At 44.0% G+C, this 18,572-nt stretch overlaps 1 protein-coding gene across 1 annotated transcript in view; it reads right to left on the bottom strand.

The window, feature by feature from the left end:
• The window catches only part of PI4K2A (phosphatidylinositol 4-kinase type 2 alpha), a 37,688-nt gene extending 25,269 nt beyond the window's left edge, over positions 1–12,419 (bottom strand). Inside the window, exons 1-2 of the mRNA XM_066239090.1 lie at positions 11,896–12,419; positions 1,967–2,167 (exon numbers count right to left, since the gene is read on the bottom strand). Coding sequence (XP_066095187.1) covers positions 1,967–2,167; positions 11,896–12,330 — 636 coding nt within the window. The 5' untranslated portion in view covers positions 12,331–12,419. The remainder of the gene's footprint in view (positions 1–1,966; positions 2,168–11,895) is intronic.
• Positions 12,420–18,572: the final 6,153 nt, after the last annotated feature.

Genomic DNA, 18,572 nt, shown 5'->3' with positions numbered 1-18,572 from the left:
TTTAACAGTGAGTAAATTGAGTGTGGTTGGGGGAGGGGGCTCTTAAGTGCCTTGCCCAAAGGTCACCCACTAAAAAGCTGTAGAGTCAGAATTCAAACTTAAACCCTGGTTTTAGGCATTGCACTCCTGAAGAACAGGCAGGAACAGGGCCAGGGCGCTCTGCTACTTACCTAATGAAGAAAGGAAATTACAGGGTGACAAGCAAGGAGGGTTTAAATGTTTCTAGAGTTTGAGAGGGGCCTAGTAGAAGAATTTCCAGTTAGGCAGGAGATCACAGGAGCATTAATTATTATACAAGACGGTCAGAGTGTGCTGTTTAACTATATGCACACAGAGAGGACTGAAGCACGAAGGGTAGGAATGAGCTGTGCGAGGCCAGGCAGAGAATTAGATGTTGAATAGGAGCTATAAACCTACAACTGTGATCAGTCCCTCCCAGACCTGAAGATGGGGGATCTCTGGTATTGCTTCTCATGGTTTGGTATTCATTCACTGATTCAGCCGGTCCTTACAGAATGTTTACTAAAGTACAGGACTTTGCTAGGTGCTGAGAATGGGAGAAGGATATTTCAAGAAACGGTTCTTGACTTCTACAGACTTACAAACTCACTGGCTTATTGTTTGTAGTTTGGTGGCAAAGGAGTATCCACAACAAGCACATTTTCTTCTAAAATACCCTGGGAAAACAGAGTGAAGGGAAGCTCCTTTCTCCTGATCAGTTTCTTTGCCCAGAGTCACCTAACTAAACCTGTGAAGAAAACTTCAAGTAGGGGTTTTTAATTTAGAAGCAAGGTTCCAACAGGGTCAATGGATGGACTTCAACTGGTCTGTGAACCATTTACTGCAATCATATGGAGAACAATAATTTGGGAGAACAAAATCAATAGCTTTCCTCAGATTCTCCAAGATAATTAAGACTCAGAGCTACAAAGACACTTCTAAAGCCTTAGGGCATCATACCAAGAGTTCCACCTTAAGTTACTAAACCTCAGACAGCTTCAGACTCAATGGCTGATGACATATCCTTTAATATTTATATGCTGATTCCTTCCCCTCATGATCCCTAGAAAGTTTCATGGAACCCCTGTAGTACAGGGGTTCTTAACCTGGCCTCAGTAAATTTCCTATATTGTATGCAATTAATTCTGTATTTAAGCATTTGGGGGGAGTAAGAGGGGTACGATCCAGACCATTCCTTAGAACTTCATCTAAGTCTATACCACATAACGTGTACACAAATCCATTCTAAGGGTGCATTTGCCTCCCGGGACACCAATTTTATGCTTAGACAAGTACCAGAATTCCATAGCATAGAGATGAGTGAGGAGAATTCCATGTCAGTTCCCTGTAGGGGTTCAGGCCAGATCTTTACTCTAGCTCTTGGCCCATTCTAGTCCTTCTTAGCAGACCACAGAAGTGCTTAGCTGACATCAGCTAGTCCATTCTAGACTGTATCTAGATCCTGGGATGGCTTGGAAATCTGAGAGTGAACCACAAAAATAGCTAGGTTTCTAACCAGCTTGAGACTATATGGGATACAGCCCTGGCCAGATGGCTCAGTTGGTTATAGCATCATACTGAAGTGCAGAGGTCACTGGTTTGATACCGAGTTAGGGCACATACAGGAACAGATTGATGTTCCTGTCCCTCTCATTCTATCTCCTTATCTTGCTAAAATCAAATCAAATAAAAATTTTAAACAACCAAAACAACAACCACAAAAATAACCAAGAGGCAGGGGAGCCCATAAACGTGTACCAGAATGTCGGCAACTTCCTGAAATTGATGTAAAAACTGTATGTAGGCCCTTCTCAGGACAGCTGTCAGCAGATGATCAAATCATGGGCTACACCCACCTCTCCGCACTTACCCACCACACACAAAAAAGGGCTGAGAACCCTAAACTCGGGGCATAAAGAGCCCTCACTGGACCAGGCAGTAAAGCCCCTGGAGACAGGTCACTGACCTTTGTGCGGGGTACAATGTTGAGTTCCAGTTTCTGGTCCACCAGGCTGGCCCCCGCCTCTGAGAGATAGCCCTGGTTGAGGACAAGGCAATCACGGCCAAAGCAGCAGGGACAGCACAGCTTCTGCAGCCACTTGGTCCACTTAGGATTAAGGTGCCCATATGGCTCTTCATTCTTGGGTTTGAAGACAGCAATGATCTTCTACACAGACAAAAGAAAACAAAGGACGTTAAAAACAAATTGATTCAAGTAGCTCACATACCAGGTCAGCAAGGATATAGAAAGAAACGAGAGGGCTTAGGAAGACAACCTCTACTTACAGTCAGACACTAGATTCTCCCAGCTTACAAGGGGAAGACACCAGGTCATCTATGCAGCTAAGAGACCCACCCACTGACAGAAAGGCTGTGGCCAAAGGTGCCAAGTCTGATATATGTGATACAAAACATTTTAACACCATCAAACCCCAACTTCCAAGATATATGCATATACACTATTGCTTTGCATCAATTATGTAAAGACTCACAATATTATCAACTAAAAGGAAAGTAGTAAAGTATTATGGAATGAGGTTAAGAAAATTCCCTCCTAGGTGGTTAATTTCCTCTATCAGCCTTACTCTCCCACCCCCTGGTGTTAATACCTTACAATAAAAAGATCAAGCCTGACCAGGCGGTGGCGCAGTGGATAGAGTGTCGAACTAGGATGTGGAGGACCCAGTTTTGAGACCCCGAGGTCGCCAGTTTGAGCGTGGGCTCATCTGATTTGAGCAAAGCTCACCAGCTTGGACCCAAGGTCGCTGGCTCGAGCAAGGGGTTACTCAGTCTGCTGAAGGCCCACAGTCAAGGCACATATGAGAAAGCAATCAACGAACAACGTTCACAACGAAAAACTGATGATTGATGCTTCTCATCTCTCTCCGTTCCTGTCTGTCTGTCCCTATCTGTCCTTCTCTCTGACTCTCTGTCTCTGTAAAAATTTAAAAAAATCAGGAATGACAAAATAAGGAAGCAACAGAAAAGAAAAATCACAGCAGATAAAAGAATCTGTTATCTGATTAGAATGGGGTTCTCTTAAGTCATTCAGATAGGCAAGAGACCAGGACATGAGAGGCCACAAAGATTAAACCCATCTTCTCTAGAAGACAGTAACTTAATCCTCAAAGGTCCTTGGAAATATGTGATGCTGCTGCAACCTGGAAACTGTGGTCCTCCCTCCCAAAGGTTTCTTCCCCAGGCCAGTCAGCTTTCTGAGGCTGTTTTCCATTTTTCTTATTCCCTACAGTCCCCAAACTGGTCATTTCAAAGGAACAGAAGTAAATATGCTATCCAAGTAATTCATCTTTATATCATATGACTCTCCCTCTCTCCTAATCCCACAGCCAACTCAAACTAGTCTGGGTCATAAGACATTTTCCTGTGGGTGTCACTTCCTGAATGGCAGGTCACAGCAGAAAACATACACCCATCTGCCCGCATTATGAGTTGGCTAGGCACATGTCTTCAACAGAATTTGGTCAATTGTGAGACCAGTTCCTCCCTTGTAAGGATTTGAGAGGGCTAGAAAAATGTAGAACTCTCTTCCTCCCTCCAAAAGAATCAACTTATTCTTAAAGATAAACTTATCCACTGGAAAAAGTCAAATGCATATAAGTCATATCACAAGTCGGAATTACTTTCTTATTCAAAGTGGCTAGCAAGACTCTTTCTATCTTTGCTTCCCTGGAACCCTGGGCTCTGAATTACACAGCAGCTTGACACTCCGATGACGACTGATGAGTCCACTGTCGCTCTCTGGGATCTGGGCAGTGAGCCACAGGACAACAGTGAGGCATATCCCAGAACCTAACCGTCAGTTCAACTGAGGCACAATGTGGCGTTCAGCAAGTTGGTCCCCAAAAGGGAGAACAAGACATTCCTGCTACTAGCAAGGCTGAAAAATGTCAGGGCTGAGCTTAAATACTTCCCCTTAAAGAAAGCAGAACTTGAAGGCCAAGAGTGCAGCCAAACATCATTTATAGACTAACCTTTCAAACTTCTCAGTTTCCTTCCACCATAAGGAGAATCAGAAAGCATTCCATCAATTCTAAAAGCATTAGTAATTGTGGTTATCTCAGTACAGCAGGGGCTTCCCTAAAAATAATGTCTAGACTGGAAAAATGAGGCAATGGTAGGATGGGAAGGATGGAGGAACAGAAGTACATTCAGGACCCACAACCAATTAGTGGAGCCAGGAACCCAAAGGGCTTCCTGCATCTATCCACCAACCACAAGGAAGAGGGTACTATGCTATGCTAAAGGGGCTTTTCCCTCTGGAACCTAAAATCTAAGATAGTTCAAGCACATCACTCATTTTATGCACTAAAATATACAGAAATAACTTTTAATAATTTTTAAGTTTGGTAAACATGACCAAACATTTTGGTCTCAAGATCCCTTCACACTCTTAAAACTTATTAAGGAACCCTAAAAGCTTTTGTTTATATGGGTAAACTCTATATTTCCTCTAGTAGAAATTAAAATTGAAATGTTAAAACTACTTATGAATTCATTCAATAAAAAGAACCCCACTACATGTTAACGTAAGTGACATGTTTTATAAAAAATAACTATTTTCAAAACAATTTTTACTGATAAGATTGGCTTTGTTTTATAAGTCTGGCTTATAAAGGACAACTGGATTCTCACATCTTCCTTAATATTAAGTGTGTTTCAATACCATATATCATGTAACCTCTGGAAATCTCCACTGTAAATGAATAAGGAAATTAAGAACAAAAAAAGGCAAAGTAGTCTTAGAACTCTTATGAACCTCTTGAACCCAAGGTCGCTGGCTCCAGCAAGGGGTTACTCGGTCTGCTGAAGGCCCACAGTCAAGGCACATATGAGAAAGCAATCAATGAACTAAGGTGTTGCAACACGCAACTAAAAACTAATGATTGATGCTTCTCATCTCTCTGTTCCTGTCTGTCTGTCCCTGTCTATCCCTCTCTGACTCACTGTCTCTGTAAAAAATAAATAAATAAATAAAATTAAAAAAAAAAAGTTTTAACCTGCCTTGGCCAACTGGCTCAGTGGTAGAGCATCGCCCGGTGTTTAAAGGTCCTGGTTCAATTTCTGGTTAGGGCACACAGGAGAGGTGCCATCTGCTTCTCCACCCCTCCCCTCTCGCTTCTCTTTCTCTTTCTCTCTCTTTCTCTCTCTCTCTCTCTCTCTCTCTCTCTCGGCACAGAGGAGAGGTGCCTATCTGCTTCTCCACCCCTACCCCTCTCACCCCTCTCTCTCTTTCTCTCCCCCCCTCCTGCAGCCACAGCTCGATTGGAGCAAGTTGGCCACAGGCTCTGAGGATGGTTCAATGAAGAGCTCCATTGTTGAGCAACAGAGTAGTACTCCAGATGGGCAGAGCATCTCCCCCTAGTGGGCTTGCTGTGTGGGTCGTGGTCGGGGTGCATGCAGGAATCTGTCTCTCTGCCTCCCCTCCTTTCACTGAAAAAAAAAGTTTTGACCTGTGGACCCCAATAGGGACTCCCCGGGTCCCTGGGCCACACTCTGAGAAGTGCTGTAGCCATGGTCAGTGGCTCAGTGGATAGAGCGTCGGCCCTGGTATAGATGTCCTGGGTTCGATTTCCAGTCAGGGCACACAGGAGAATCGACCATCTGCTTCTCTCCTTCTCCCTCTACCCCTTCTCTCCCTCTTCTGCTCCCGCAGCCAGTGGCTTGATTGGTTCCAGTGTGGCCCCAGGTGCTGAGGATAGTTCAGTTGGTTCAGGCAAGTCAGTCTCAGGTGCTAAAAATAACTCGAACATCAGCCCCAGACAGGGTTGCTGGGTGGATCCCAGTCGGGGTGCATGCAGGAGTCTACCTTGCTATCTCCCCTCCTCTCACCTAAAAAAAAGAGAGAGAGAAAACCACTGTATTTTGTATTAAAGGATGAAAAAAACAGTACTCTGCCTGACCTGTGGTGGTGCAGTGGATAAAGCATCGCTCTGGAACACTGAGGTCGCTGGTTCAAAACCCTAGGATTGCCTGGTCAAGGCATATATGGGAGTTGATGGTTCCTCCCCCCTTCCGTGTGTCTGTCTATCTGTCTCTCTCTCTCTCTTTCTGAAAATTGAATAAATAAAGTCTTTAAAAAGAAAAGTACTCCCTGACTCAGCTCCTTAGGCAGAGAAATCTTATTTACATGCTGACTCTTACAAAAGAGAGGGCGGGGTTACTCCAAATATAGGAGAACCTGAAAGAAGATGGGATCCAAAGAGAATATAATGAAGAGCTTTAGCTTGTGTTTATTTATTTTCCTACCCACTGCCTTCGACCCCACCTGCCTCTTCCATTACAACTTGTGACCTGGGACAGCTGCCTATAAGAGAGGGTAGATGTTACTGAAAACCTCAAGAACTACACTTATATATGATAACCAAAGTTGACTACCTCGTAACATTTTAGTAAAAAAATTGATTCTATTTGAGATCTTCCTTCTTTATTTGGCTGTCAGTGTGGTTCTCAACCAAATGAAAAGACATCAATTTCTTGGAAGGCACAGGTAGCTAGCAGATGTACATTCAATATTATAACATACTTTTGTATGATTTTGAGCAATATGAACATCTAGTATTACTAGCCTCACAAAACAGAAAATGCTCAAAAAATACTTCTGTAGGTGATTGAACATGAGCCCTGAAGTGCAAGGGTGTAACTGAGGAGGGTAATAGGAGTACTGTACTCTCTACTATGACTTCTGATCTAGCATTTTCCATCTTGCTATTCCAGGTCCCCACTCACTCACCCTGAAGGAGAAAGCTTCCTAAATTGAGAAACGGAGTCAGGGCTTTAATCTTCAAATAACTTTTGGACTGTCTGCTTCCAAATGTAACTGTCACAGAAACTAATGTTCCCCCAATCTCTGTTCCCCCTTCTTTTTTAGACCCCTGACTTTTAGCTAGGCAAAATAAAGATAGTTCACAGACACTAACACAGTTAAGTTCTGAACGGATATACGGAGAAAGGTCTGGGGCGACTTCTAGGAAATGCCTTAAAGGGCGGGGGCATACACTCCCTTTCCTTTTTCTTCTTCCAACTGGCTGAAAAGCAGGTAAGATGTCTGCAGTCTGAGTAGCCATCTTGGATCATGAGATGGAAGCCATCTGCTAAGGATGGCTGGTCAGCCGATGGAAGGAGTCGGCATTCCTGATACAGAGAAATGCCATGCCAGCCCTGGGTGGGGTAGCCTATAGACTTCTTTTATGAGAGTTAAATGTACCTTTTTTTTTTTTTTTTAGACAGAGAGATAAAAAAGAAAAAAAATTTTTAAAGAAAGATAGGAAGGGTGAGAGAGGGTAGAGAGAGAGGGAGGGAGAAGAGTGAGAAGCATCAACTTGTAGTTACTTCACTTTAGTTGTGCACTGATGTTGACTGGGAGGCTCCAAGCCAGCAACCTTTGGGCTCAGCCCGCAACCTTGGGATCATGTTGATCCCATGCACACTCGTGTGGCAAGCCCATGCTTAAGCCAGTGACCTCAGAATTTTGAACAAGTGACCTCAGAGTTCTGGGTTGCTGCTCTATCCACTGTGACACCACTGGTCAGATGAGAGTTAAATGTACTTTTATTCAAGTCATTATTATTTAAAATTTTCTGTCACACAAATTCATTTTTTTAAATGTACTAATTTTGATCCTGGCCAGTTTGCTCAGCGGGTAGAGCATCAGCCCAGTGTATGGATGTCCTGGTTTCGATTCCCAGTCAGGGCACACAAGAGAAGCGGCCATCTGCTTCTCTGCCTTCCCTCTGCCCCTTCTCTCCTTCTTCCCCTCCCACAGCCAGTGACTCAATTAGTTCAAGCATCAAACCAGGAGCTGACAATGGCTCAGTTGGTCTGAACAGGTCAGCCTCAGGCACTAAAAATAGCTCAGCTGATTTGAGCATCAGCTCTACCCGGGGGTTGCCAGGTGGATCCCAGTGGGGGTGCATGCAGGAGTCTATCTCCCCTCCTCTCATTTAAAAAAATATAAATTGACTTTGAAGAGACAGAGGAAGGAGGAGAAAACATCTTGCATGTATCCTGACCAGAGATCAAACCCACAACCTTGGTGGATAGGGATAATGCTCCAACCAAATGACCTACCTGGCCAGGGCTCACACAGTCAGATTTAATCCTAACCAAAATGGTAGCTGAAAAGAGAAAGCAGAAATTCAGAGGACACTAACTGAGGCAGCAGAGCATAGTATTTAGGAGTATGAACTCTGGAGCCGGTTCACCTGGGTCTCTAGCCCACCTCCCACTTACTAGCTGTGAAACCCTGGGCCTATTACTTATACTGTGTGCCTTGGTATCTGTCATCTGTGGGGATAATAATAGCACCTACCTCAGAGGGTGTTATGAGAATTGAGTGAGCTATTACTTGTAAAGCATTTAAAACAATACCTGGCATATAGTAAGTGCAATCTAAGTATTTGTTAAGTAAAATAAACACAATTGGAGCAGGGCCAAAGATGACAAGACTAAGTACAATGAGTCTGTGGGCCAGTATGACACACCACAGCATTTAGGAAGTGGTCCTCTGCTCTAAACCACATTTTCCACAGTGGGAACATGATGGTTACATTAATAAGTTTTGTGAGGTTATATATGTTTCGACAGTCCCTCTTTTTTAAAGATTTTATTTATTGATTTTTTTTTTTAAAGATTCTATTTACTGATTTTACAGAGAGAGGGGAAAGAGAGAAGGGGGAGGAACGAGAAGCATCAATTCATGGTTGCTTCACTTTAGTGGTTCATTGATTGCTTGTCATATGTGCCTTGACCAGGCAAGCTCAGGGTTTCAAACCCGCGACCTCAGTGTTCCAGGTCGATGCTTTATCCATTGCGCCACCACAGATCAGGCTATTTATTGATTTTTTAAAGAGAGGGAAAAGAGAAAGAGAGAGAATTCAGTCTATGAGAGACAGAGAGAGAAAGGGGAAGGGAGTGAGAAGCATCAACCATAGTACTTGCTTCTTGTATGTGCTTGACCAGGAAAGTCAGGGATTTCAAACCGGCAACCTCAGCATTCTAGGTAGAGGCTTTATTCACTGTGTGACCACAGGTCAGACTCAAAAGTCCCTCTAAGAAAGGACAGTAGCCAGGAAATTACAGAAACTAGGATCCTACAAATCACCAAGAAACTACCCACAGTTTGTCATGCTCTGTGGCCTATATACTGAAGTAGTAGTACTTTACCTCCCAGGTAGAATTGAGAGATCATATTACTCCCACCTGTTAGAGCACCTGATCACTTCTGGGCTGATCTGACACACTTCCAACAGAGCTGTAACAGTATCATGAAAGAAAAACAAAAACCTTCCTCTGGCTCCTGTACCTAGCAAAAATAATCAGTCAACAAGCTAAAATAAAAACCACTCAGACCTTAAGTGTCATTCTGATTCACCAAAAAAAAGATGAAAACATCTTGCTAACACTCAGGACACTCAGCTTTCTTTTCTTCTAGAAGTGATGGTTCCCCTTTGAGCTTTCCATTTAACTCACTGCTCCCTTATTTGAGGGACTCGGAAAGACCTATTACTCTCAAAGCTTTCCCCAACCCAGTCTATGTTAATTCAGTTGATGGTAGAATTGCTCTCTGGTTCTTGTTGACAATTTAGGGACGATAACATCTGGGAAAATAATTGGATCATTTGATGAACCTAACCAAGAGCTATAAGTCACAGTCCATCCTGGCCACTTAGCACTCCTATCAAAATAGCATATCACCCATTTAAAGAGTTGACTAGTAGTAGCACAGTGGAAAAAGCGTTGACCTGGGATACTAAGAATCCAGGTTCTAAACCCCAAGGTCTCCGGCTTAAGTATAGGATCATCTGACTTGAGTGCAGGCTTACTAGCTTGAGCATGGGATCATCAAAATGATCCTATGGTTGCTGGCTTGTGCCCAAAGGTAGCTGGCTTGAAGTCCAATGTCACTGGCTAGAGCAAGGGGTCACTGGATCGGCTGGAGCCCCCAAACCCCCACCCGCAAGGTGCATATGAGAAGCAATCAATGAACAACTAAAGTGCTGCAACTACCAGCTGATGCTTCTCATTTCTCTCCCTTCTAGTCTGTCTCCACCACCACACGCACACCTTGCTAAAAAAAAGAAAGAAAGAAAGAAAAAAGAGTTCACACAGGAGAGATGCAGGGAAAATTTAAGGGAGCGTTGACACCCATCATTCTAAGAACTATAACATATTTTTCCAATAAACCATTCTGGCCCATCTGAAAACTCTAGCAGAGAAGACTTGATATTTTTGACTCACTGATATTTCAATGATACCTCTGCAGTTCTCAAAATAATAAAGGTAAGTCACCCTGAAAGATTTCAAGACGTTTAAACTGCAAACCAGAAAAATCTATCAGTTTGTCATTGCCTGCCCTCACTTCAGCTGCTTCAAGCTGGACATCTGGAAATCTCAGCCTCAGCTAGCTGCCTTCAGAACTATGAAACTGGGATTATAATCTGTTCCAATCATCAAACTTTGTTTTTCTTTTGTTTCCACAGAACTGCCTCTTATTAAATAACTGAGTAATAATAGGGCTAACTTTGACAGCCCGCCTGCATCACTGCCTCCTAAAATGAGACAATTGTTTTAAGTAAACTGGTGTATTCTCAAGACTAAGAACTGGTTCAATAAAATGGCACAATCTCCCAACTCAACCTTTAGCTAGACTTCTTGGGGACGTTTCAAAGGCAGGACTATCGGACAGCAGATCATACTACCCTAAATGTGCTACTTGTGCGTATAGACTGTTTTGAGCTGAAGGCAATCAAGACCTAGCAGACTCATCTCCCTTAACTCCCTAAAAGAACTTAGATAGGGGGGCCTGACCCAGAAAGAGAGCTTCTACCAGAGAGACCTGACAGATTTACCTGCTCTTCTTCCCTGTGTACTGCCTTCCACCTCTAACCTCAACTCCTATCCCTTAGCTGCGAAATGAGGCATAACCTCAATTGCCTGACTGCCTTTGGATCTCAGCTGTTTATGAGGCTCCCATAACGAGGAAATCAAATTTGTTTCTCCCGTGTTTAAAAAAAAAAAAAGAACAAAGGTCACCTTTCAACTGCCCTGGTCAGTCCATGCCCCATCCCATCCCCCTTTATACAAAGGGAAGGGACAAAATACAGGTCAGCAAACACTCTCCCTTAACTGAATGGCTAATTATGATAGTTCTGGGAGAGAAATGAAAGCAAAAAAGGCAGCTGACAGTCCCATGACTCTAAAACTCCACCTTAAGCTTGAGGAACCATGAAAAGGGATTTGAACAATTTCCCAAAAGTGAGCAATAACCAAGATAGAAGAAAACTGGTGATTCCACCCACTCTATCACCACTGCCTGGCCGGGGCAGCTGGCAGGAGACATCTATCTCCACAGCACAAGAAGGCTGAAACTGAAACCTCAAGAACGTCTGATGGGTTACACGTCCTCTTCAATTAACAGCGACAACACTGGTTTGGTCCAAAAAGAGAGAAAAACGGGCCCAAAGCAAAACTCTGTGCATCTGGAGGTTAATGGTCGAATAGCAGTCTCTGTAGTTTAAAGCTAGGGGACCTACTAGAAAGCAGCATCTCCCCACGCGCCTCAGTCCAGAAGTAGATTGCCCCACCATACCGCCGGGCCCCTGGCCTGTATCTGGTCAATTTCCTCTTTTCATTTTTCGCTCACTCCTCCCCCACTAAATAGGTTCTGATTTATTTCTTCATTCCGCAGAGCTTCCCCTTCTCCAGTGTCCATGACATTCCAAAATCCTAACAGGGGGCTCGCACTGCCAAGTGTCTTTCTTTTTGCAGCCTTTCTTTCAGCCCCCCTTCTCCCTCTGGCCGGGCGAAGTCCCAAACTCCCCAGAACAGGCCCACCCTCCCCGCAGCCGGTGGCCGCGGTTCCCACCCCGCTCTCACCCCCAAAGGGTCCTTGACGAAGTAGCTTCCGCTGGAGCCTTGGTAGATGCGCTCGGGGAAGATGCCGCGCTCGATGGCCAACTCCGCCTGTCGCACCACAGCCTCGAACTCCGGATCCTCTGGAAACTCGTTCCGTTCATGGTGGGCCTGGGCGGCGTGAGCAGCTGCCGCGGCCTGGGCGGCCAGCGCTTGGGCCTGAGCTGCCACGGTTTGGGTCTGCCCCTGGGCCGCCGAACCCCGGGCCCGATCCAGCAGTGGCTGCCGCTCCCGGTCGTGGCCTGGCGAGCCCGGCGGAGAGGGGGCCGGGCCGGCCGCAGCCGCCACTCGGACCGCGCCCCCCGGCACCTGCGGAAAGTGAGCGCCTGACCCGGACGGAAAGGTGTAGTCTGGAGGCTGGGCCCGCTCCGGGGACACTAGTGGGCTAGTCTCGTCCATCCCTTAGGCCGCCGGTTCCCGAGACCGGCGCGTTCCACACAGCCGAACTCCCGGCCGGGACCAATCCGTAACACCCCTAACGCCCGCCTGGCCAACCAGGTCGTGAGGCCTCTTTGGCCCCGCCCCCATCTTCCTGTTTACTTGGCGACGCGTAGGCACGACCCCTCGCGGGCTAACAGTAGCCAATCAGAATCAGCGCCTACGCAATCGCGACCTCCGCATTTTCTTGCTCGTCACCTTCTGTGAGGACAGCGCATGCTCCAGAAGCGAAGCTCGGGTCAGACACGCCCTCAGCTCTTTACCTTTCAATTGCTGACCCACCTCTGGAAGATTTCAATGAAGTAGCCTACTTAATCAGTCACTAATTATTGAGTGCCTACTGTGAGACAGAGAAATCTAATCTTTGTATCTGCATTTATTCAATCATACACTCAGTCACTAAATATATATTAGGATCCTACAATGTTCTAGGTGGAGAAACAGCAGTGAAGCAAAGAAACAAAAATACCTGCTCTACCTAAATAAAAAAGTTTTTCAAAATCGCAGCTCTCATGCAGCTTACACAGTTCTTGGCATAAAATTCAGTATTTGTTAATTGAGGGAAAATGTCCCATTAGACTAAAAAATTTCGAGGTCAGAGTCCATGACTGTTTTATTTAAATCACTGTAAAACCTCAGTGCCTAGTCACAGTAGGTGCTCAGTACATTTTTATTAGTGGTCGAGTGAAGAATGGTATAGTTTCTGCCCTCAATTGAAGATATACAGCTCTCTGAGGCAGTAGGAAAAAAAGAGCCAGCAATCAGGGCTGAAAATTATAATAGAAGTTCAGTGACTTGAGAGTAGGCTGAGAGTCAGCAAAGGCCAGGTGGTGCATGTACTATGAGCTAAGTCTTAAAGGAAGAATGTAATTAAATCAAGGGGGAGGGGAGAAGGGAGGAAAGAGACAATCAGAGACATTTTAGTTTTGAGTTTAAACCCTGGCTTCATACTCATCACTTATTCGGTATGAGTTAACTCTCTAAACTTCACTTTCCTCACCTATAAAATGGGAATAATCATCTCTTCAATTGATTAAATAATCATAATAGCCTGATGAGGTGGTGGTGCAGTGGATAGAGCAGGGGTCAGGAAGCTTTTTCGCTGAGAGAGCCATGAACGCCACATATTTTAAAATGTAACTCCGTGAGAGCCATATAACAACCCGTACACGTTAGGCATTATCCAATAAAAATTTGGTGTTGTCCCGGAGGACAGCTGTGATTGGCTCCAGCCACCTGCAACCATGAACATGAGCAGTAGGAAATGAATGGATTGTAATGCATGAGAATGTTTTATATTTTTAACATTATTTTTTTTTTATTAAAGATTTGTCTGTGAGTCAGGTGCAGCCATCAAAAGAGCCACTTCTGGTTCACAAGCCATAGGTTCCCAACCTCTGGGATAGAGCGTCAAACTGGGACACGGAGGACCCAAGTTTGAAACCCCAAGGTCGCCGGTTTGAGCATGGGCTCATCAGGCTTGAGCACAGGCTCACCAGCTTGAGCGAGGGGTTGCCGGCTTGAGTGTAGTATCATAGACATGACCCCATGGTCTCTGGCTTGAGCCCAAGGTTGCTGGCTTGAGCAAGGAGTCACTTGCTCTGCTGTAGCCTTCCCCCGCCCCATCAAGGCACATATGAGAAAGCAATCACTGAACAACTAAAGAGCTGCAACAAAGAACTGATGCTTCTTATCTCCCTTCCTGTCTGTCTGTCTCCATCTGTCCCTCTCTCTGACTCTCTCTCTGTCTCTGTCAAAAAAAAAACAAACCCAAAAAAAGAATCACAATAAGTATGTAAAGAACTTTGCATAGTGCTTAGTACATAAAAAGCAGTCAACAAATGGTAGATTTTTATCACTGCTGAGGTTATTATTGATGTTGTTTTGGTTTTTGTGCTTAAAGTAACCAGCAGCAAGGGGTGTAGGTTTTCACAAAAAGTTACCAGCTACATAGTAACCAATATTTCAAAATCATTCTGAAGAATAGAATGGAGAAATTAAATGGAGTCACTATGGTCAAACTGCTAAATTACTAAAATCAAGTCGGTTGAGGCATAAGGAAAGAAGATTGTATTCTTGTCTTAACTAGTCTAGAAACTTAAACTTTTGAACTTTCCAGTCCTGTGTCAATGCCTGGATATACTTCAATTCATTGTGTGTTAGTACTTGGACATACACCAGATCTCCATACAACGTCTGGAGGACTCACATATCCAGGCTACATGACATAGACCTGACAGCTATCAGGCCATGGAAGTGACCACAAATCCTGGCACCCACCTTCCAGACCACCTGGCATCCATTGTCCAGATCTCCTGACATCTGACTAATAACTTCCCTGGACCAATCCTAGGGTTAAGAATGTAGAACTGATTATTCTGAAGAATGCACTTTTCACTATAAGAACGCTCAACTTTTCTTTCTCCTTGGAAACACTTCCGGGTTTTGCATAGTTTGCAAACCCTAAGTCCCTTGAATAAGTCTTTATCATTTATTTCTAGCCAAAGTCCCCAGACTCTTTATAAGTTAATTTGACAATATTTTCTTTTTTTTATTTAAAAAAAATTTTTTTTAATTTTATTTATTCATTTTAGAGAGGAGAGACAGAGAGGAGAGAGAGACAGAGAGAGAGAGAAGGGGGGAAGGGGGGGAGGAGCTGGAAGCATCAACTCCCATATGTGCCTTGACCAGGCAAGCCCAGGGTTTCGAACCGGCGACCTCAGCATTTCCAGGTCAATGCTTTATCCTCTGCACCACCACAGGTCAGGTGACAATATTTTCTTGAATCAAATTATTGCCACAGCTAACTAGAAGTACTGAATTGTTTAATTACATGTATGAGGATATCTTAAACTTTTATTCTGCCAAATAAACCATTCTAGCAACAGCCCATACAGATGCTTTAGTGACCTTTTTCAGTTACAAGACATGTGTTTCCCTTTCTTACCCAAACATCAAATAATTAAATAATACTTACCTTTTGTGTCCTCAGGACCATAGACTCAGAGATGATCTGCTGTATTATTTATCTTATTTAGCTCCTCAGCTTCAAGTGATGGTCAAGAAAAGCTGCAAGATTTAGAGTTCTCCCTTGAATTCTGTTTTCTGTATGGAGAACCCTCAGAATTTGTTTCTGTATCTACCTCCTAGAACTTGACTCTCCTTTTACTGAAAGGAGTGTCAATACATTCCCTTTATTTATAAGAGCTAGCACTTACCAAATGCTAATGGATCAAGTCATGTAACCAGCATTATAGCCCCTATGATGTTGGAAACTGAGTCAAGTAACTTGCCTATGATCATGAAGCTGGTAAGTGGCAAAGCTGGATCCATATCCAGGCTGGCTAGCTCCATGCTGTTAACACTATATTGCTACTTTTTATTAAATACCTCTATGAAATGTTTCTTATATTTCCCCTCTTTCTTTCCATCTTCACTGATGCCACATTTCAGAACATCTTTGCTACATTATTACACTGGCTTCTGAGTTTATTTTTTGCTTCCAATTTCTCTCTGATCATCTCTGGATATCACTGCCAGATTAATTTTATTAAAATGCCAGTTTCATTGTATCACTGTTCAAATCAAAAACTGCCTTATTTTTTTATTTATTTTTTATTTTTTATTTTTATTTTTGTATTTTTCTGAAGCTGGAAACGGGGAGAGACAGTCAGACAGACTCCCGCATGCGCCCCACCGGGATCCACCCGGCACGCCCACCAGGGGCGACGCTCTGCCCACCAGGGGGCGATGCTCTGCCCCTCCGGGGCGTCGCTCTGTCGCGACCAGAGCCACTCTAGCGTCTGGGGCAGAGGCCAAGGAGCCATCCCCAGCGCCCGGGCCATCTTTGCTCCAATGGAGCCTTGGCTGTGGGAAGGGAAGAGAGAGACAGAGAGGAAGGAGGGGGGGGGTGGAGAAGCAAATGGGCGCTTCTCCTATGTGCCCTGGCCGGGAATCGAACCCGGGTTCCCCGCACGCCAGGCCGATGCTCTACCACTGAGCCAATCGGCCAGGGCCTGCCTTCTTTTTTTAGAGGATAGAAATGAAAAGCATCAACTTGTAGTTGTGGTACTTAGTTATTCATTGATTGCTTCTTATACATGCCTTGACCAGGGTCTCCAACCGAACCAATGATCCCTTGGTTAAGCCAGCAACCTTGGGCTCAAGCCAGCGACCATGGAATTATGTTGGTGATTCTGCACATTCAAGCCAGTGACGCTGCGCACTCAAGCTGGTGAGCCAATACTCAAGCCAAGTGAGCCCATGCTCAAGCCAGTGACCGTGGGATTTGGAACCTGGGACCTCAGCATCCTGAGTCGACACACTATCTAGTGCACCACCACCGGTTGGTGAAACTGCATTTTTTTTATTGTGGTAAAATATACATAATATTTACCATTTTAATAATTCACAAGTGTACAATTAAGTGACGTTAAATACATTTACAGTGCTGTGTAACTATCACTACTATCTCTACACAGAACTTTTTCATCATTTCAACAAAAACTCTGTACTCATTAACCAATAACTCCTTTTTCTAGCTCCTGGTAACATCTATTCTACCGTGTCTCTAAATTTGCCTAGGCAAGCCTGATCAGGTGGTGGCGCAATGAATAGAGCGTCAGACTGGGACGCGGAGGACCCAGTCAAGGACCCAGATTTGAAACCCCAAGGTCTCCAGCTTGAGTGCAGGCTCATCTGGTTTGAGCAAGGCTCACTAGCTTGAGCCCAAGGTCGCTGGCTTGAGCAAGAAGTCACTCTCTCTGCTGTAGCCCCCCAGTCAAGGCACATGTGAGAAAGCAATCAATGAACAACTAAAACGTGCCGCAACAAAGAATTGATGCTTCTCATCTCTCTCCCTTTCTGTCTGTCTGTCCCTATCTGTCCCTCTCTCTGTCACAAAAAAATAAATAAATAAAATAAATTTGCCTATTCAAGAAACTATACTTTGCCAACCATATCTTCTCTTTTATAGCTATACTGCTCACAAAAAATTAGGGGGTATTTTATAGCTTCAAATTCATTTTGAAATATCTCCTAATTTTTGTGAGCAGTATATTTAACCTTATATCTTTGTTTTCTAACATATATTCTCCAATCTAATAAGATCTACTTTCTTGACACTCCATTCTCTCCACTACTTTAATTATATCTATAATCATTACCACACAATTTAGCATGTTTAACATTGAGTGTTATAGCTGGATTGAATTTCATATGTCTGCTGGTCCAATCTCATTTTACAGGCTAGAGTGCTTGAAGCCACACACAGTTGGTGGCAGAGATCAGATCTAAACACAGAATCCAAGTCTTTCATATTTTTTTCCCCAGAGCCAGAGCCTTTCTTTACTCCCTTTTTTCTTTTCCTTTCTTTTTTCTTTTTCCTTCCTTCCTTTCCTTCCTTCCTTCCTCTAATTGATTGACTTTAGAGAGACAGAGAGAGGAAGGGAGAGAGAGAAAGAGAGAGAGAAGGATTTATTTGTTGTACTGAGTATTTGACATTGTATTCTCAAACAAGTCCTGGGAAACCTTTATCATCATCATTATTATAATTTTCTAGCCTACAGATAAGAAAAAATCCCAAATCAGAGAGACAATTTATTGTCTTCATGCATTTGCCTTCTCTTAATACTTAAATATAGTCTTGGATTTTCCCACGTGCATGAATCTTTTCTTTTTCCCTTTTAGGCAATAAGTCCCATGAAAGCAGTGATCATGTCTTTTCTAGCCTGGCAGAACCCTAGCATCGTGCTGCATTCCCATTGTTCAGTAAATAAACATTTGGATAAAGGGATTGCTGTGCGTGGTATTTGGGAGAATTTGCTCAATTTTGACACATTTTAAACACAAAGGATCTGGGTAATGACTACGAAAACAGAAAGCCCACAATGAATGAAAAAGTGTCTTGATATCACAGTACTTGCAGAGTGTTGACACTAATTAAACGACAGATGTCCGCTCCAGCGCCTTACAATTTACAGAGATGCACTTCAAAAGCCGTGTTTAGGGTGTGTCCTTAAACTCCGCGTTGGGGCCATTACAACTATGGAGATCGGAGCCGCTTGATTTGGTGGCCCCTGCTGCGTCAGACGCAGATTTTGTTTGATTTGGGGTTGATATTTCGGCTAGGCTGCCTCCGGGTAGACGAGACCCGAGTTCTCTTTTATCAGGGTTGCCAAGGTGGAACCGGGGACTCAGCCCCA

This window comes from Saccopteryx bilineata, chromosome 7 (genome assembly GCF_036850765.1).
Source record: "Saccopteryx bilineata isolate mSacBil1 chromosome 7, mSacBil1_pri_phased_curated, whole genome shotgun sequence".
Classification (NCBI taxonomy): Eukaryota; Metazoa; Chordata; class Mammalia; order Chiroptera; family Emballonuridae; genus Saccopteryx; species Saccopteryx bilineata.
This window is presented reverse-complemented; position numbering and strand designations above follow the sequence as displayed.